General features: G+C 40.0%; 1 protein-coding gene across 2 annotated transcripts in view; it reads right to left on the bottom strand.

Annotated features, from left to right (window-relative positions):
- LOC134630749 (protein unc-13 homolog C) overlaps positions 1–15,674 on the bottom strand; it is a 110,439-nt gene extending 94,765 nt beyond the window's left edge. For both annotated transcript variants that reach the window (XM_063478368.1, XM_063478360.1), the window contains exons 1-2: positions 15,159–15,674; positions 5,022–9,301 (exon numbers count right to left, since the gene is read on the bottom strand). In XM_063478368.1, the coding sequence (XP_063334438.1) occupies positions 5,022–9,102 (4,081 nt within the window). In that variant the 5' untranslated portion in view covers positions 9,103–9,301; positions 15,159–15,674. The remainder of the gene's footprint in view (positions 1–5,021; positions 9,302–15,158) is intronic.
- Between the last annotated feature and the right edge of the window lie 5,790 nt (positions 15,675–21,464).

Raw genomic sequence — 21,464 nt, 5'->3', positions numbered from 1 at the left:
CTCAGGTTGGTGGGACACACACAGATGCAGTAAAGTGAAAAGAAAATGTCATATTATCAGCTGTCAAGTAAAAGCTCCATGTTTAATAACCTCAGAAATTACTTTTGGAAAATAAATCTGTGACAAAACATGTTAAAAAAAAAGAAAGGCACTGGTGAAATATATTTCAAAGTGACATATGAATGTCTTAAGTGCCTGTGCAACCAATCTATTCAGAGCTTGTGCCTCTGATCACTCAAAATATACCACATGACCAATATGAAATAAAAGCACCAGCTATATTATATAAGCAATATTAGCAGTCACTGTTCCCCTCACTTTTGTTCTAACTATGACTACGTCTTTGAGGCTGTGGCAGGCTAATGTCAGTGAATTCATTCACTTATTCACAATATCATAGAAAAGACATTTCTGAAGAAGTGAACCAAGATCAGCAAAGATGGGTTATCAACCCATATATGTATATATATATATATATATATATATATATATATATACATATATATATATAAATAAAAGCAAAGTTTTGTTTGTGACATTGCAGCAACTATTGTCGGAACTTATACTCATAGAGAACAACGCTGGGGCAAGTAGAGGATAAAAAGTACAAGTATAAAAAGTGTGAAAGGATATAGGGTATGATTTTTAACCAGAAAAGAAAGCCATTCAAAACAAACAAACAAATAAAACATGTAAAGGAAACCATTATTGATTTTCCAGTAGCTTTTAGTAAATTCAAACTCAATGGCAAACGTTGGCAATAATTATGAAACTGAAAAATATAAATGAAAAATATGAGGTGTATTGTCTGAGGAGGCAAAGAAAAAGAAAGTAAAGAAGAAAAGTAAAGCTGAATCTTGTATGGATAGTACACAGCAACTAAAAAGGGTTCAAAAGAGAAAACCACTTGGCATTGTTATTACTAGGTCAGTAAGCTTGATACAAGAGAGCATTTTAAAACATAAAGCGTCTTTTCAATAGCTGCATGGGGTGGATGCGTGTGTGGGGAGTTACCTATTGACACTTTAAGTGTTTAATCTGAAAAGTGCAGCATCTCAAAGTTGGGAGTGTACATTACCTGTGGAGAACAAGCTTTCACTTTAGATCCATTTTTTCCCCCCAGCAACAACACAAAGTCAATCAATATTTTGAATTGGAAGATAACACTTTAAACAACAGCAGGAGAGGCCCTCCATTCCCTTTATCTGCATTTTTCATATCCACACTTTCTTGAGAAACGGTGAACTAAGCATAAAGAGGGTCTACCTCCTTTGCTCCCCCAGGAACAAGCAGCAAACTTCAGTAGCGGTAGACCTCTATAAATATTCCAAGCAAGGCTGACCTGGTTACAGAATGCCCTTGGGAGTGTGAATTAGCATCTGAATACAGACGCTGCTGTAGCCAGTTGAAGACAGGCCTGGCAGGAGTGGCAGTACTGCTGAGACTCCTTTCACAGCTCCCACACAGACCAGCCAGCACGCTCCAGAGCACGAGAATGATGAGCACATATCAGCTACAAGAGATGAAGGCATAAAGCTAATGAGGGTGGGAGTAGGAGCGTGTGAGTGGGAGGAAATGTGGGGGGCATATAGATTATGCATGCATCTATGCGTCCTTCTCCATAAGCACCACAAAATAATACAATTTTTTTTTTTAATTACAATTTGTGTGTATTTTTCAAAAAACTGTGAGGTAACATCACAGGTGCCAAACACATCTGAGAGTGTTTTAGATGACACCAGAAAGAGCAGGCAATTATTATTTTTGGCTCATTTTATTATGTGTTATAATATTTTATTAACACTTTTTACACAACTATATGATTGAAGTGCAGACTTTCCGCTTCCATTGAAAGGGTTTCACCAAGGTGCAGCAATAACTAGATGTTCAAAAAAAATTGGACAAATGAACATAATGTTAAACGCAAGGATTGTTTTAAAGACTTGACGACTGCCAAAAGTCTAGCACCCATGGACTGCACCAAATGCTGAGTTTCCTCCCTTTAGATACATGCCTAGTTGGGTAAAAATCAGGTGAATGACTTGGCCATAAAGCAATATCCCATTTCTTTGCCTTGAGAAACTCTGAGGTTACTTTTGCAGTATGCACTGGATCATTATCCATTTGCACTGTGAAGCTTTCTCCAATCGGCCTTGCAGTATGTGGCTCAATCTGAGCAAAGCCTTGTCCACTTTACAATTGGTCCTGCTGCTTCTGTCAGCAGTCACATCTTCAATAAACACTAGTAACCTAATTCCACTGACAGTAATACATGCCAATGCTATAACATCACCACCACTATGTCTGAAAATGATGTGGAATGCTTCAGAATATTAGCTGTTTCTCTCCTTTACAATACTTCTCTCTTCCCATCATTCTAGTACAAGTTCATCTTGGATTCTTCTGTCCAAATAAGTCTCTTTTATCTATTGTATCTTAACTTTTTAGATGTTTTTCTTAACCAAGGACAAAATTACGCAATCAACCACTTTAACCACTATAATCAATAGTATTGCAGGCCTTTTGATGATGCATTCCTACATTTTAAGGATGTACCAGATTATTGATCTGACCACTCGACTGAAGATTTTACTATCTGTCTGATAGGTTTATTATTGTTTGGGTTTTTTTTTTTTCAGCCTAATGATGGCCTCCCTCACTGTCATGTCTTTGGACCTCATAGTAAAATCTCTGGTAAAAAGCTACAAAATACAAGTTAAACACTTGCAATCAACTCCTGATATTTTTTCTACTTAATTTGTCATGGAATAATAACGGATCAGGGCTCGTCTTATATGAAAATACATGCTAAATGTCTGATTATTTTTGCTCCTAAACAGTTAACGTACTACTTTAGTTAAACATTTTGAATTAAAACTTTAGTCACATCTTGATTGGTTGATTTAAAACCACTGTGATGGTGTAAAGGGGCAAATTTATAAAAATGCCTATTTCCCTAACAAATTATGCATCTAACTATATTTCAGAAACAGCTACTGGGAACCAAAGACTTTTTCTAATGATACTTATTTACTATAGCAATAAATAGTTGTCATTTATATCCACATTGATGTTATTCTTTGATCAACATCATTATAAAACACATAAATAAACTAACCGAAAAGCTTGTGGCATGGAAAAATATGCAGCCAAAAGAAAACAAGTGCAAAGAAAAATCAATTTCACTTGTCTGTGTGGTTACCACTCTCTTACATTTCCACTACACATTTCAGTCTTTGATAGGTTGTCACAAAACAAACCTGAATAATGAAGCAAAACAGCACAAACAACACATAAACATCATAGAACCAGGCCACTAACTGATTTATCAAAGATGGAAAAAGAATCAAACAGCCAGTGGAAAGCGAGGATAGTCTGTCACACTTGCCTAGAGCTCGCTGTATGCCTCACCTCACACCTATGAGATTCAGCAATAAGGAGTGACTCAGTAAGTCAGTCACTCAGTTCAAGTCTTAATTCTTTTTGCCTGGTAGCCATAAAAAGGCAATGTGTAAAACTAAAACTGCAGAGTCATAGCCAGTAAATGTTTCATTAAGTTTGCATTGGCCTGTTATAAGATTACCTGTTTATGTTATAAGTGATGTATAAAGCATAGACCCATATACTGCGCCAGGAGGGGAATCTCCGGTTAATCTATTTTAATTTGAACTGAATTTACATTTATGAACACATCTGTCACACAGCCAGCATTAAGGAGTAGCCTGTATTACTGAACTAAGATTGCACGCCATCACTACAACCGTTACGTATGTGGGTCAAAAGCTTTTTGATTTTAAGTAAGAGTGGAAATTTCCTTACGTCTTATTTCACTCCAACTGGAAGACTGTTCCATCAATGAATCTATCCAAATTTTAAGTGGGATGCCATAGACCTACAGAATTCTGAATAAATACTACTGTGGTGAATCAAAGGTATGGCAAAATAATATGAACAATACAATTACTGGTATAATGTATAATGGTTTTATTTATGATTTAAAATATTGTAGTGCATTTAATAGCTTCTCATTGGTAAAAAAAAAAAAAAAAAAAAAGCAAATAAAAGCTTTATTTGCTTTAACAAGTTTAAACACTTGTTTAGACTCTCTGCCACCACAATGTCATTAAATAGCAGTGCGGTCATGCTTTTTTTCAAATGATGGTATGTTTAGGAGGTCACCAACAGAATTCTATGTTCCTAAAAAGTCTGGTAATAAATAACAACCCACCAGAAATAAAATACTATCCCTTAAGCCACAGCTGTCTGCATGAGAATCCAGTGCTGTGCCATGGGAATGCCATCCACCACCTAACAGATTCACTGCCTTCAGTTTTTCACCACAACATAAATAACCAATTCAAACACATTTGCCAAATGTATCAAAGTCTGAGGTTCATGCAAGAGTAGCATTATTACAATACCTAATTTCAAGTCAGGGGCTTGGTTGCACTGTGTAAATCATATACATGCATTTATTTACATTCACTGCAATTCAGGCTTCCACCAAAGACTTTCTTGATGTTTAAAAATAAGAATTCATGCTATTTTTGCTGTTCATTAACTGAAAACAAACGGGTATATTACTTCTTCCCATACTCCTTGTTTTTTTCCTCATTGTTTCCTGTGATTTGTTTTTTATCCATCCATTCACTTTCACTTATCCTTATCAGGATTCTGTGGGGACTGGAGCCCATCTCAGCTTTTATATTTTATAATTTATTTATTTTTTATATTTACTTTTTTTTGTTGGTTATAACATTTGGTACTATAGCTGTAACCACTTTTACAGTAACTTTGTTGCTGTATTCATTAATGCACAATCACCTGACACTTGACTGCTGTACTTGATGTTCACTTGCTGTTTGCTTCTTTACTGACAAATTTTGGGGAGCACATAAATGTAGACTTTGTCTATTTTGTTAGTAATTCATACAACACATGTTAGACCTGCCATGTAAAAAAAAAAGTGGAACAAAATTCAGATAACACTGTGACAAATGATAGGAAGAAAAGTATCATACCCCCTGCAAGGATCTGCTGCTCCAGTTCGGCCATCTGTTTCCTGTAGGCCCTCAGCGCTGCCTCCTTAAATGTGGGCCGAATACGCTTCTTAGGTGGAGCCTCTATTGGTTTTTCTTCTGGAAGATTTTTGTTTTCATCCTCTTGCTTTTGTTCAACCTTTTCTGACACCTCTGCAACCTCTTCAGTTATTTCTGCCACCTCTTCCAGCTCCTCGTCACCTTCTTCCATCTCCTCTGTCAGATCATTTCCCTCTGTCTCATCTGGTTCTTCTACATCTACATATTCTACCATGGCATCATATTCAGCAGTGTCCTCAGTCAGTTGGTTTTCATAATCCTCGCTGTACTCTTCATCATACTGCTCATCCAAACTACAATCATATTCCAGAACACATGTTTCTTTACTTGCTTCATTGTCACCTGGGGCTTCCAACTCTTGCAAAGCTTTCAAATCCTGAGAGGCATCAATGTCTGGAGTGGCTTCAATGTCTTCAGACACATCATAGTCCTGAGAAGTCTCACACTCCTGAACAGGCTCATCAGGCTCCTCTGTCTCAGAAGTATTAGTTCTGTTCTCCAGGTTAGCTAGCACTTGCTCCATTACTTCAACATAGTGGGTCTCACTGTCCACGGGTTGTTCCTCGGCTTCTGTTTTATCCTCCTCTGCTTTAATGAAGACGGGCTCTCTCTGGATATCTGAGTCAACTGTAGTACTAGAATTATTGGTAGTGGAACCAGATAGCGTGCGGAATCGCCCCATAAATGAAGACGAGGTGTTTGAGGTCTCCTCAGGTGGCGCAGCAGGGGTAGTCTGAGACCCAGATTTCCATACAACCTCAAGAGCTGACTTAGCTCTCTGTAAGGTAGAACCAAAGCCAAATCCAAAGGACTTTTCACTGAGATCTATGCTGAGCCTACTGCTCCAAGACTTGGGAACTTCCTCAACCTTCTCTGTTCGAATCTCACTCTGGCTACGGTACATAGATGAAGACTTACTCTGGGACTGGTGAAAGCTATGATTAACATCCAGTTCGGGGAATTTTTCTTTAGGAATTGTTTTGGGGATATCTTTAGAGACTTCTTTAGAGGCTACTTTTGGTGCTACTTTAGGAGCTTCTCCTGGGGCTGGTTTAGGGGTTTCTTTGGGGGTCACTTTAGGGCTCTCTTTTGGGACGACTTTTGGGGACTCTTTAGCTGGAATCATACTAACTTCTTTAGTTGGTATTTTAGCAGTTTCCTTAGGTGCTACTTTATGCACCTCTTTGGGGGCCTCTTTTGGGGAAGGTTTTGAAGCTTCTTTGGTAACTTCTTTAGGAGTAATTTTCAGACCTTCTTTAGGTACAACTTGTGGAAGTTCTTTAGCAATAACTTTAGGGGATTCCTTAGGAGATTCCTTAGGGGACTCTTTAGGAGTCGAGACAGGGGTCAAGACAGGGGTGTCGATTGGGGTTATTTTAGGGCTCTCTTTAGGGGACTCTTTAGGACTTTCTTTAGGAGTCAATATGGGGCTATCTTTGGTGGTCACTTTAGAAGTGACTTTAACAATCTCACTAGGACGTGCCTGAGATGCCACTTTAGATACCTCTTTGACTGTGGGCTTTGTTGTGTCTTTAGGAGTGAGTTTAGGACTGTCTTTAGAGATAGCTTGAGAGGATTCCTTAGCTGCTGACTTTGAAATCTCTTTAGGCAACTCTTTAGAAGCTGCTTTAGAGGTCACTTTAGGTGAAACCTTAGCAGATACCTTAGGACTTTCCTTTAGCAATATTTTTGAGTTGTCCTCTTTTGTAGCCACTTTAGTTTGTTTATGTGTCACTTTAGCAGTGGCTTTAGGGGAATCTTTAGGGGAAGATGCTACTTTCGTGCTTTCTTTTGAAATAATCTTACATGGTTCCTTAGATTGACGAGCAGATGACTTGACAGACTCACGTTCCATGATAGGAGGAATAATGTGGGTCGTTATTGGTGGTAGGGAAGATTCCCTGTCAAGCATCATAAATTCCTCATCTCCTTCAAACTGTAAATCAACCTCCTGACATTTAGTGATGTTCTCTGGAAAACCAGGAATTGTTGATGGGTCAAATGGACTGCTAACCTCTATGGAGGCTTCTAAGCCAGAGTCAGCACCCTGCTCCAAATGATGCCAGTCTTTCCACGGTGATAGATCACCTTGCAGAGAAAGCTGAGAGCCACTGTAGTGACTTCTATCCCTTGACATACAGACAAGTCCATTGCTAACTCCGCTGTCAATAGTTTCCGTAGTCTCGACCTCATTATGTTCATAAGCTTGATTATCGTGGCTAAGAGCGTGACTGGGGCTAGCATACCAGGAGGAAGCCATGTCTTCCTGTTTCCTTTGCCACAGTTCCTGATCTGAGGAGGACAGCAGGGAGCAGCCATTTGCCCGTGTAAAGTACTGACTCTCTGAAAAGTCTTCTGAGTATGACTGGCAAAGTTTTGAGCAGTCAGACTCAGAGCGGCTGAGTTTTGGAGTGGAGTAGTCACTCTGGGAAAGCCAACCAGGGGTCAGATCAGAATAGTAAGCTTTTGCATGCTTTTCTGGATCATAGTAAGGGTCATCAGCATAGTGAACTGTGCCTGAGTAGCCAGCCTCATCTCCTGACCGGGTATGATCATGGGACCGCCTCTTCTCTGATTTGCTCTTGTGAACAGGCTTTGAAATCACCATTGCATATTTATTTCTGCTTAATTCATCCAGTTCTTTGTCACTGTCCATTGAGTCCCAGTCATCACTCTCCACGACTTTATCCTTTCCTGAGATCTTTATATCCATGCTTTCATAAGTTTGAGAGGATGACAGTTTGTCTTTTCTCTCTTTTCCATCATGAGTTAAGCTATCAGTAGACACGGTAATGCCAGTTCCTTTAAGTTTATAGCACTTTTTTAAGACTACATCTCTATCTTGGGGTGTTGCAAAAATAACAATAATAGGGCGGGGTTTAGCATTAGAACATTCTCTTTGTTGCCCTAATCTATGAGCAAGTTCAATTTTAATTGTTTTATGAGGGTCAACAAAACCCATTTTGTCTTTTATTATTTTATAAATTAGACTCTCTGTTTTCTCTGACTTTTCTTCAGGAACATTGAGGAATCTCAAGGTGGAATTATTGGCCTGGTGACTAATTTGTTTTATGTAGTCATGGATATCACGAGTTTCCCTTCTTGACTGGACAAATCCAGAGCGAAGCTGTTCAATCTCACTCTGAACTACTTCCACACTGCTGGAGATCTCATCAATTGAGCTTTTAAGGGCATTGACATGGCCACGAAGCTCAGATAGTTCTGTCTCTATCTGGCTGATTCCCTGTAGCTCCTTAAAGATCATTTCCATTACATCCTGTGTTTGACTGATGCAACCTGTTGAGGATGAGCCAGGCTCAAGGGTTGAGCTCTTCTGTTGCCGTCCAGCACGGTCCAAGGATTTGCTCCGAATGCCTAGAGTTTTCCTCCAATTGCTCACCTCGGAGTCTGAGGAGACACATTCCTGGCTCTTTTTCCATTTTCTTAACTTGCGCAGAGCTCCCAACCTAAGTGTGTGTAGACTGGAGCGCTCCCCTCTTTCACCTTCAGAGCTACCATCCGAGGGAGCCAAACTGATGAGGCTCTTCCTGTTTCGTCTTACTGGCATAGTGTGCGATTTATGCTCATCCAGTCTCCGGATGGGTTTTGTGTCACTCAAGGAGTCAGAGTAACTACTGTCAATCGAAAGAACCTCGGGAAAGATGCTTTCATTATTATTCAAAAAAAGAGAACTTTTTGGGAGTCCATTTGCTATAGCTACACGATAACTGAAAGTGGGTGACAGAGATGAACAGTCGTTTTTTCCGTCGTCTTCTTCGAGCGAAATGTTACGTGCTGAAGAGCATTTGGAAATCTTTTTAACGGTAGTCTTCAGTGTGGTAGAGAGAGTTAGATTGTGTACTTGCAAATCAGTGGTCAATTTAGGCTCTTTATTTTCACTTCTCTCTTTCTTCTTTATTGGTTTTGCCAATTTCTTTGTAAACATTCCTTTGCAAATCTTTTCAATGTAGGCTGATATAGTTTTGATTAGGGCAGAAACCATGGATGGCAATCCTGTGGACTTTTTTTTATCATCTAATGAAAGGAGAAGTTGGCTGGGAATACAGCGTCAGTGAGCCAAGCACAATCAACCTGTGCTTGACAGTAGGAGCCCAGCTCACAATCACTAAAACCACAGCCCATGCAGAGAGTCACTAATACTTTTGAATCCAGTGGCCTTCCTCCAGAAAAGGACCATCTCTCTGTAAGACAAAGAAAGGATATTTGTTTTACAATTGGGTTGCAAATTCCTAAGATATACATAAATACAGCAGAACCCTACTTTTTTTTTTTATCTTTTGATCTTTAACATTTGTAAAGCCAAATTTTCTCCTCTGAACTGTCTTCATACACCAATTAACTAACTGCTTAAGTAAACACTAAAACAAAGGACAATTTGCGTCTATATTTAAATTTCTGCATTAACAACAACTAACTTTAAACACTTTGTTTTGCTGATAATTCAACAGAGCACCTAGTCACCCATTCTATATGGATGTCACCTTAAATCACAAACTAAACTTCCTGACAAATCAAATGAGAAAGAGAGAGGGAGCACCAAAATAAACCGTATTTCAAAAAAAAAAAATCATACTTAAACTATCCATGACAAATAATTTAAAAGAATTTTTTATCTTGTTAAATGGCTGAAATTTGATGAGAAAACAAATTTCATTAATTTAATTGGAATGGTCTGATACATGAGTTGACTATATGGAAGTAGTACTACTGGAAGGTAGGTGAAGTGAATAACAATGATCATCCTGTTATAATGTAACATTCTCCTGGGAAACAGTTGGTGTTGACATTTATGTAAATGTTACGTCACCTTCCCCAGCATGACAAACCACCCAGCCACACTGAAGAAACTGCTCAGGAATGGCTCAAGGACTGCACAAGTGGACAGTTCATTTAATTCCCATCAAAGAAAGCAACAGTACAAGTTCAAAGATCTGTTTCCAACATCCAGACGCCACAGAACACCCCCAGGACTTGTGTTCATGTTGTGATGGATCAGAGATGTTTTGACCAAATGAGGGAGGCGTACTCAAGTGATATTAAAATGTAGTGGCTTATAAACAGTCATTTTAGGCTCATGGAAAAAGAGGCCCCTTGAATCATGCTTGATAGCATTAAACCTTCAATTGCTTGGAGTGGGTATGAGAGGTATGTATTTTCCATATAGTGAAGCTGGTCAACTGATTCAAAAGAGAGATGTTTGTTGTGCTGAGGACCTGACAGCTGCTACACATTAGTTCTGGGGTTTAGAGCTTGATGTGTCTACAGTCTCATGACCACAGAGACATGCTCACTTTAAATGAGCTGTGAAACACAGCATCTCAGTTAGCTTTTACTGCTTGCCTCAGAAGAAAGATCAGACCTTAGCAAATAGAACTGAAATGTGATGCCAGCATGTACATTTTTCTGCTACTACTGTATAAAGTAATGAGTCCAGCAGTTTGGCTCTTTGTCTATACATAATTCTGAAAATGTCTTGCAGTGGAACCAGTCTTAATAGGTCACCAGATACTCAATTAACTAGTTAATTTTAAAAAAGTATGATATCATTGAAATGACGATTTATCTTTCAAAAATTGTCCTGATGTATTCGCAAATCATTAAGCTTTTAGCTTTTAAAAAAAATCTTTACCAACTGTCAAAACTCTTACAGGTATGGAATGGCAAAATGTTAAGGTAAAAAAGAACTGCAGTATACTGGTATACTGGGAGGTTCATGACTCAGCTCTTTTAAAATGGCATACAGCCAAGAGCAGCCTTTTGAAACCAATGGTTCATGACCTAAAACTGTCCCCAACAAATGAATCACAGCAGATAATGTTTTAATATGTCCCGAGATTGCCTGAAATACTTTCATGATCAGTGATCATCTGAATTTTAAACTTATAACTGCATGATAAAAGTGGCAATCAAGTTGTGAACAAAGCAAAGTCTCACACAGTCTTAAAGAAAATTGTGAATGAAAGTGAATTTCCAACATCTCTCTAAATGAATGAAAGTGAATGAGTGCACCGCAGTGCAAGATCTTGCAACACCAGCGAGATCAAGTGCTGATGATGGTGCTAAGTTTCCAATCTGGTGCCATTAAACTACTGAAAAAGAACAACATAACAAGAGCTTGTTATTCAAAGAGTGCATTTCTATATTTCAAAGTGCACAGAAAAATAGGCGGCTCATTTACAAATTCTTGAAGAAGGGTCTGATGTTGTTACTGTTACAGACACCCCTTCTCTCCTATTTAATTGCCTCCTAATTGTAGAGAATATTGGATAGCCCAAACAAAGGTTCAGTAAACCTGAGAAACCACTGTACTTTACTAATGCATATGTTTCAGCCAGACAAAAATTAACACTTAAAACTAACTAGGACAGGGAAAATAATATTATACTGTCACATGGGGCGGTAGAATATTACTGGAAAACATGTTCTTTTCTTATTGAGTGAATTATTTCAAATCAGGACACAGAGATACATCCCAAAATGATTACAAATTACTTTTTATAAATAAATATGTTTATTGTTTACACACTTGAATAGCACAATATAATGAGCAAAATGAAATGTTTGCATGAAAGAAGAGTAAGATGGAAATGATGAGTGGAATGCGAGGAAATAAAAGGAAGCTCAAATGTAAGGGAATGTGCTGAATGATTGAAATAGACATTTGCATGCCAGAAGCTACAATATAAGAATTATATTTTTGATTATGAAAAAATTGGAGGATTATGATCTATAGTGATAAAAACTGCAAACGTGTCTTTCTCAGAGCAAATAATTCCTTAGAATTAACACTGGCATCAAACTTTTCAGTTTCCTTTGATGTTATGTATAGCTGACATACAGTTTTTTTGGCTTTTTTTTTTTTTTTTTTTTTTTTTGCTTGGCACAAAGGTTTTTGAGGATCTGAAGCAGGATTAATTTTTTTTTTTTTTTTAATGGTTGTTGAGATAAAGCAGTTCTTGCACATCTCTTATGTTACCCCAATGAGTCACCAGTCCTGGGTCTTCTAAAGATTTCACTGTAATTCAGTCTGATCAAACAAACTTTTGCTGAATTTAGCAAAGACGTGCAGGTGATACACACCTAGCAGGGAAGGCTGTCCCTGCACAGGCAGGATTGCAGATACGGGGTGCTAATAAGTGCAGATATTTTACTGTGCTGTTGTCAGTGTTAGACAGAGACAAATTTCAAGCTATCCAGACATAGTACAGCCATAGTCCATATCCATAGTACAGCTAAAAAATTCTGCTTTTGAAGTACTTCTCATTGCTACTCAAACATAGATTATGCTTCAAGGAGGAAGGTTTTGCATAGCATATAAAAAGTGACCTTTTCAGTCGTTATACTGAAAACTGTCAAACAGATAGCCTAATTTCTAAATCACATCACAAAAATGTTTTTGTGCAAGCTTTCAGAATGACTCAACCATAATAATACATTACCATGCAACCATCTACACAAAACATACCTAAAAATGACTGCTGGTTAACTAAAACCAATTACCTCAATGCATTTGTGATGCAAATTTTTGTAATGCACTTAATGAACCAAATTGAGCTGCAGCCACAATCCTGGCTGAAATATGGCATCTGGGATATGTTACTGTTTACTGTAGCAAACACTGGACCATCACTTACATAAAGCACTGTACTGCAGTGTGGCTGCACTTGGTCTGGACACTTCACACTAAAAGAATACTAGTGTTTAATGAGTGTTGATCACCAATTAGGGAGCTGCCTTTGTGTAAACAGAGCCAACATCCTGACATGTGCATGTTAAGGTTTGACAAATGAAGCATTCGCCCTTTTCCAGAGCTAGACTTGATGCGCAAATGACTTGCTAATGCCCACGAGGTATCGCTTGTATCGTCCCATTAGAGCGTAATGATGCAAGAATAAAGAAAAAAAAGGATGAGAGACAACTAGATTACCTCATCCCACTTACGCGTGTTCCACTAATTTCAATTCTTTAAGCAGTCTCATATTGAGTCTGTTTAACCAGGTTTTTACATATTCAAATACTGTACTGTAATTTATTTGTCTCTACATTTTAGACCTCAAGCTTAACCTATTCTTCTGCATTAAATCTATGCACAGTCTACAATGTAACACTGAAACACTAGTTGGTCGCTGAGTTTCTCTATTCGAGTTGATTAAATCAATTTGAAAAACGAAGTTGAAAAATAAGGAGCCGTAAATGTGTAGGAAGCTACAATGATCCCCAATGGGTCAATCACAGTCATTGCAGGTTGTGTTAATGTGACATATGGTCACATTTCTAGCGAAGTGCACGTCAGGTTGCACGATAGGGTTTCAATAAGTTATGATGTCATGACGTACCTTTGGTGTAGCGTTAAGACAGATGTATAAATCCCCCTTTAGTCTAATTTTTGAATAGGGATGGGAATCAAGAGGTTCAATTCCTTGGAATTGCTGGTCTGCTTGGAATTGTTGGTCTGCTTGGAATTGTTGGTCTGCTTGCCTATTTCAGTTTGTGTACTGGAACTGTTATATCATTACATCATGTAACATAGTCTTGTTTTATATAACTGAAACATTTGATACAATTATTTTTGTTTTGTCTGTCTTTAAAAAGTGGGTCATATAATTATCAAATATAGTTCTCGACCCTTGAGCGAGGCACTGAGACTCAAACTACTCCAATGGAGTGTCTTTTTCATCAACTACTTCAGCATATTTTAAAAATAACTAATTCCTTAATGAACTTGCTTAGTCAGAGATCACTGGCTACTGTAACAAACAAAATTGGGGTATTCCCATAGTCCGGATTTACGGCCCCTCCCATTTGTGAGTCAGACTAGAGAAACCTCCAGAGAAAGGGGAGTACCTCAGCCACACCCACTCCCTATGCTCTGAGGCATTGCTACCCCAGGCCCAGCATTACTATCCAGGGACCTATTTCCCCCATTTTTCCAAATGCATCTGATCAGCAGAGCACTCTAAAACACTCCATTTCTCACAGTCTGTACAATCTCTGCCACTCTCTTTTAATAAAAGTGAGTGCCAGTTAGAGGCATGCTAACCTATTTCTCACAATAGTACAACTGCTCCTCTTCTGATGTAAACTCAGCCATACGAATTTAAGGTTATTATGCTGCAACCAATTACTACTACACACTGGTGTGTTGTTTAGTCCCTTAAGCTTTTGGTTGACACTAAGGGATATTTTGTGCAAACCTTCAGAAAGGGCTCCATATAAATGAGAGATGCTCATGTGTTACGTCATGTCTTCAGACTCATGATTATGGATTATGGTTGAGTGTGGATTAGTGCACATGTGGATGTGTACATCCCTGTGCGCATATGTGTGCAGCCATGTATGCACACACACATGTGCGCCATGCATGCCTCCGTGCATGATTGCTTTCAAGCACACATTTGCTGCTATGTGAGTAGAGCGAAGTACACTAGTGGGGGGGCTGAGCGTGTGAGGGTGTGTGCATCCTCAAATCATTTTGCCCTCACGCCCATCCTCAGCTACATTCCGCCTCCTTTCTTCTAACCTGTGTAGTCTATTTCCCAACAGTGAAATATCTGCCCGCAGCCCTAGGAAACCAGCCAACATCACAACAGATTGTCTCCACTCATAAATCAAAATATTATCATTTCTTTGGCTGGCATGACGGGATCCAGTCTCATCGCGTTTGCTCAGTGTGAAACAACAGCATTGCTCACATGCGTTCCTGTTGTGCAGAACAACATGGGGAAAGGTGAGAATGAGAGCAATGGGACGTTTGTAGAATCGACATTGTTTGAATCAGATAGGGATTGTAGCGTAAACAACAATACGATTGACAGTATCATCAACACCTTGCATTTTAATTTTTTTCACCTCAGTTACATCAAGATGATGCCATCTAATCGCATAATTCTCAAATAACGTTTCATCAGTCCACTGACAGGGCCACTGAGGGAGGGGAGGCAAGCAACAAGAAGATCCAGAATGAAGTCAAACAGTCAAGATTCCCACACCATGCAAACACGTCTCGAGCGCCTGACAGGGCTTCGCCGCTGTACATACCTGGTTGTGTCAAATCCCCGTGTAGGACGCCAGCGATAGTGTGCAAAACGAGCCGTGTGGAGCCGATTCCCCAGTTTCAGCGAATGGTCGGAGCGAGGAGAGAGCAGTGATGCTGGGGAGGGGAGGGGAGGGAGGGAGAAGAGAGAGTGGCTCGGTGCGCAGCTGCCTGCTAATACCAGAGCTCACAGCATCTCTCTGCGTCCGTCAGACACCACAGCCCGGAGTCGCGCCTCCGTGAAGAAACGCGCGCACACCTCTGCTCCATGCCACCGACTGTACCCCCTCTTTCGCTCCTTCGTTGTGTCGCCCTTCTCGAGCTGCTGGGTTTTATTTGCTCCACGAATGACACACAAGCGCGCACGCGCGCTCACACAACCACACACACAAGATCGTGCCCGTAGACTGTTTCACTGCTCGGGGTGTCTAGTCCAAAATGGGATGCAGGCGGGTGGCGGTGACGCTGATGGGGAGACAGACAGCGCTGCTGCTGTTGGTCCTGGCTGCCGAGACTGAAGCTCTGCTCCCCGGCTGGAGAATACCCATCCCTCCCTTATACAAAACTCTCTCTCTCTTTTACTCACTCCCTCTCTCTCTCTCTTTGTGTGTGCGTGTTTGTGCTCACTGAGCCGGGTTGAGAGAATTGAGCCGACATTCACACACACATGGACGCAAGATACCCCCAAACACACACTCAGGCTTACGAGAGATGCCTTGAGTGTGATGGAAGGAAGGAAGGCGGGGGGGGGGGGGTAGAGCCCCGGTGTGTGTGATTCGTGGTTGCTATATGTTATTGTAGGCTACGGGAGTACTGCTTTAATTCTTCGTCAAGGTCCGCGCGAATGTGTGGTGCGCGTGAGCTCTTCTGTGTTTGTGCACGGCTTTATGGGCATGCCTGAGGGGCACTAAGAGCGCACTTTCATCTCTTCCTTTCACACACACGTTTATGGTCAGGGCCAACCTCAAGTTACAGAAGACCATATCCATCTCACACACACACATTCAGAGATACACTCACACATCATCTAATTGCATCTCTCAGTGGAAATGTCGTCATGCATGATTGCTCACAGGCGCTGTAGATTTATCATAGCCACTGTGGTATATTAAAACACCATCACTGTTGTGAATTGCACTTAGAATGATTTCACAACAGTGAAAAGGAATGGAAATGCACCTAAACCCGCGAACAAAATAGTAGGGCGATTATGCCAGATGTTTTAATTTGTCCTTGTGTGACATTTTGCTAATTGTGGCTTTAATTTCATGTTGAAGAGGACAAATTAAGACGGACACTGTGCAAAGAAAACATTACAGGTAGCGTGTCACATGATAGTCCACATCATTTCACTGACTCCCCCTGCCTTGGCGGTGATTAGGCATTCAAATAAAACCCATCTCTCTCCCTCTCCCTCTCATTTCGCTGCTCTCCTCCCCTCTGCGTGCCTCCCTCTGTCAGTCTTGCTCTCCTCTCTCAGCCGAGATGTGTGTCATGCGCTCCTCCAACAGCCACTAATTATCTGGCCTTCTAGCTAAATCGCATTCCATTCCACTATCTCTCTCTCTCTCACACTGTCACATGGGAGTGTGGCACAGGATGTATGGAGATGTGTGTGGCTGTGTGCGCAAGCGTGTGCGGTTAGAGGTGGTGGTTGGGGAGAGGAGGAGTGCAGTACCCCTCCTCCTGTGTATGGCTCCCGATCGCCTCCTGCCGGTAACGAAAACAACTGAGAACCTCATCTGTTTCTGAGCCAGTCTGACCCAACTGATCACCGCTAATTACTGCAGCACATTTGTGTTCAGAGAAAGATAGCAGAGCAAATGCTGATTTATTTTAGCATTTGACATGGTTCACTTTAAGTCTAATGTGATCTAATGCTCGAGTAAATGGACAAATTAGTTGTTTCTCTTTGTGATTCATTCATCGTATACAGTTGCTTCCACAGTTAATGCCATAGACTGTATATTGGTAAATGGACTGGTTCTAATAAAGCACTTTTCTAGTCTACTTGAGCATTCAAAGTGCTTTATACAACATGCCTGTCTGGAAACCAGTCTTTGAACTATAAGATGAAGCCAGAGTACCCACTGGAAACCCAAGCAGCACAGGGACAACATGCATATTCTACATAGAAAGGCTCCAGCCTAGATTTAAAACAAAAACCTTCTTGCTGTGAGATGACAGTACTCAGCACTACACCACAATGGTGCCCTACATAATGAGTTGATAGTGAAAGATCAAGCTTCAAGTGTCACCAACCAGAATCATTCTCTATAAATACAGTCACAGTTGCTGATAATAAAACATGATCAAAAAAAGTCCAAAGGCCAAATTCGAAGCTTTAAAAACAGTAGCACAAACACAGAACATCATGGAGATTATACAGTGGCTTGCAAAAGTATTCGGCCCCCTTAAACTTTCCCACATTTTGTCACATTACAGCCACAAACATGAATCAATTTTATTGGAATTCCACGTGAAAGACCAATACAAAGTGGTGTACACGTGAGAAGTGGAACGAAAATCATACATGATTCCAAACATTTTTTACAAATAAATAACTGCAAAGTGGGGTGTGTGTAATTATTCAGCCCCCTTTGGTCTGAGTGCAGTCAGTTGCCCATAGACATTGCCTGATGAGTGCTAATGACTAAATAGAGTGCACCTGTGTGAAATCTAATGTCAGTACAAATACAGCTGCTCTGTGACGGCCTCAGAGGTTGTCTAAGAGAATATTGGGAGCAACACCACCATGAAGTCCAAAGAACACACCAGACAGGTCAGGGATAAAGTTATTGAGAAATTTAAAGCAGGCTTAGGCTACAAAAAGATTTCCCAAGCTTTGAACATCCCACGGAGCACTGTTCAAGCGATCATTCAGAAATGGAAGGAGTATGGCACAACTGTAAACCTACCTAGGCAAGGCCATCCACCTAAACTCACAGGCCGAACAAGGAGAGCGCTGATCAGAAATGCAGCCAAGAGGCCCATGGTGACTCTGGACGAGCTGCAGAGATCTACAGCTCAGGTGGGGGAATCTGTCCATAGGACAACTATTAGTCGTGCACTGCACAAAGTTGGCCTTTATGGAAGAGTGGCAAGAAGAAAGCCATTGTTAACAGAAAACCATAAGAAGTCCCGTTTGCAGTTTGTCACAAGCCATGTGGGGGACACAGCAAACATGTGGAAGAAGGTGCTCTGGTCAGATGAGACCAAAATGGAACTTTTTGGCCAAAATGCAAAACGCTATGTGTGGCGGAAAAGTAACACTGCACATCACTCTGAACACACCATCCCCACTGTCAAATATGGTGGTGGCAGCATCATGCTCTGGGGGTGCTTCTCTTCAGCAGGGACAGGGAAGCTGGTCAGAGTTGATGGGAAGATGGATGGAGCCAAATACAGGGCAATCGTGGAAGAAAACCTCTTGGAGTCTGCAAAAGACTTGAGACTGGGGCGGAGGTTCACCTTCCACCAGGACAACGACCCTGAACATAAAGCCAGGGCAACAATGGAATGGTTTAAAACAAAACATATCCATGTGTTAGAATGGCCCAGTCAAAGTCCAGATCTAAATCCAATCGAGAATCTGTGGCAAGATCTGAAAACTGCTGTTCACAAACGCTGTCCATCTAATCTGACTGAGCTGGAGCTGTTTTGCAAAGAAGAATGGGCAAGGATTTCAGTCTGTAGATGTGCAAAGCTGGTAGAGACATACCCTAAAAGACTGGCAGCTGTAATTGCAGGAAAAGGTGGTTCTACAAAGTATTGACTCAGGGGGCTGAATAATTACACACACCCCACTTTTCAGTTATTTATTTGTGAAAAATGTTTGGAATCATGTATGATTTTCGTTCCACTTCTCACGTGTACACCACTTTGTATTGGTCTTTCACGTGGAATTCCAATAAAACTGATTCATGTTTGTGGCTGTAATGTGACAAAATGTGGAAAAGTTCAAGGGGGCCGAATACTTTTGCAAGCCACTGTATCTATGTCTTTAAGCCTCTTACCACTAAAATATCTAATAACTAATAAATTAAATTAAAAACAGAACAATTCCTAATGCCAGATTGGGAGGACAGTGGGTTCCGAACAAAACCTACTTGCTGTTGTAAAGGTCAAGGCTTAAAGGTTTTCTATTACTGCTCGCCAACTTAGGCATTGATCAAAGTTTATATAGTCATATCTAGTTTGCATACTTTCAAACACAGAACAAATAACTATACCTCAGGCATGCCCTGTCCAGTGTGTGCATTTCTTGCACCTTTTGCTTTACTTTTATCATTTGCAGTACAGATGATAAGGGGTACAATGCGTACCATCAATGAGACAATTTATATACATGATAAAAATTATAGCATAGAAGTTAAAGGTTTTATCTTAACCCAGGAGAATAAAAAAATATCATACAACTACCTCCTATGGCAGACCTTCATCATCTGGAGTCAGAAACACAGGAAAGCTGGCACTAATGAGACAGGCAGATGGCCTTTATATAGCCCTTTGGTGGTAGAAATCTTCCTATTGAAGCATAAAGAGATAGCTGTGGGCTGATGTAGTATTAAATCTGCCACATGACCATCAGCCTGAAAGAAAATATCTTTTCATTTATGTTCAGAAAATGGAGCACAATAAAGCAGAGTATTTGGATAACACAGCTGTCGACACACAGCTGGCATCAATTCATGCTGCCTTCAGCATTGTAGAAAAGGTTTAACATTTTCATTACATTTGCACCTGGTGAACAAGATTAGGTGGAATAATGTATACTACAGAAAAATAAAGAATTCAATACAGAAACTGACCCATTCATTTAACAATTCTAGTGATGTTAAAAGTCTGAGTGTAAACCCACAACTGATGTAACCCAAGGAAAATGTCAATTTTGTTGATATTGACAATCAATGTTTCCCAGCTTGTTTAGGAACAAGGAAACTAGACCAAGATTCAGAAGCAGCTTAGTGAGTCTTTGCTTTAATACAGTGTCACACTGAGATAAATCCCTATCTTAGTTAACATGCTAACATGTTAGTCAGATTTTAATAGGTATTTAGCTTGGTTTATCATTTTAGATTAGCATAGTATAACATTAACACTAAATCACTGACACTACACTTGATGTTGATGTGATGAAGTAGTACTGGCAAACTGACATTTTGATTTGAGGCTTTTTTACATATACATTTCTATTCTTTTTTTTAATTAATATTTGATATTTGCAGAGTTTCCCAACCAGACCTTTTTGTATTGACATCGTGAGACAAGTTATAGAAATATGTTCATGGCAGGATGCAAAAAGGGTATTTTGGTTTAGTTTATAAAACAAACATTTATTTCTTGCAGTCTACTGTTATGTTTTTTATTTAAAATACAACACAAATACAGAATGGTTTTAAGAGTCATACAATGTTGAGAGATATGACATAGATCAGTGGGTGCTTGAGACCCTGGAAATCCTGTATTCAATTCAACCAAATGCTGCATTGCAGATAGAAATCCACCTTCTGCCAGACAGCTTTTACACACAACCAGGACCAGCTAACCTCCTAAAAGCCCTTAAGTACACACAGTGTTGGGAAGGTTACTTTTAAAATGTATTCCACTACAGATTACAGAATACATGCCCCAAAATGTATTTTGTAACGTACTCTGTTACATTACTCAGTGAGAGTAACGTATTCTGAATACTTTGGATTACTTAATATATTATCAAGCTTTTTACAACTACATGAATGTACTATTGCTGTGTGATTTATTAATATTTTTCAAAGATACTCGCTATACCAATACCAACTTGATTTTTAAATCTTAATATAAAATGAGTAACAGTAGGGTGAACATTAAGGCTGCACTTTTTGCAGCGATCTCGTATAGAAAACTATTCCGCGCGTATATAAAACAGGTCCGCGGCTCCGAACAGTAGTAAAGGGACCTCTTGCTAATACGTCGGGTTCCGTGTCGGGCTCGTAGCCGAAAACTAGCTTTACTTTGTTGTCTGGGTCAACTTTGCTAGCGAGAGACAGAGGAACTTATTGTTTCGGAGGAAAACACGAACACAGTGCAGTCGAGTCTTAATAGCTTACTTACAACTGGGTTGCACTGCCCATGAGGCTACATTCTTTAGGTCTATGCCTGTAACACTCTGCCTATTGCCTTCATATTAAATCATTTTTTGAACAATAATTTGAAAAACTATTCCTTCACGTCATTATGCGGCCGCAAATAGAGCTGACATGGGCCGCGAGATTGAGACACGGGCATTAGAGCCTCTTAATGCCTGTTTTGTTTAGATTTGCACCGGCGTG

This window comes from Pelmatolapia mariae, linkage group LG1, assembly GCF_036321145.2.
Source record: "Pelmatolapia mariae isolate MD_Pm_ZW linkage group LG1, Pm_UMD_F_2, whole genome shotgun sequence".
Classification (NCBI taxonomy): Eukaryota; Metazoa; Chordata; class Actinopteri; order Cichliformes; family Cichlidae; genus Pelmatolapia; species Pelmatolapia mariae.
The sequence above is the reverse complement of the archived record's forward strand: the minus strand, read 5'-3'. Positions and strand labels throughout refer to the sequence as shown.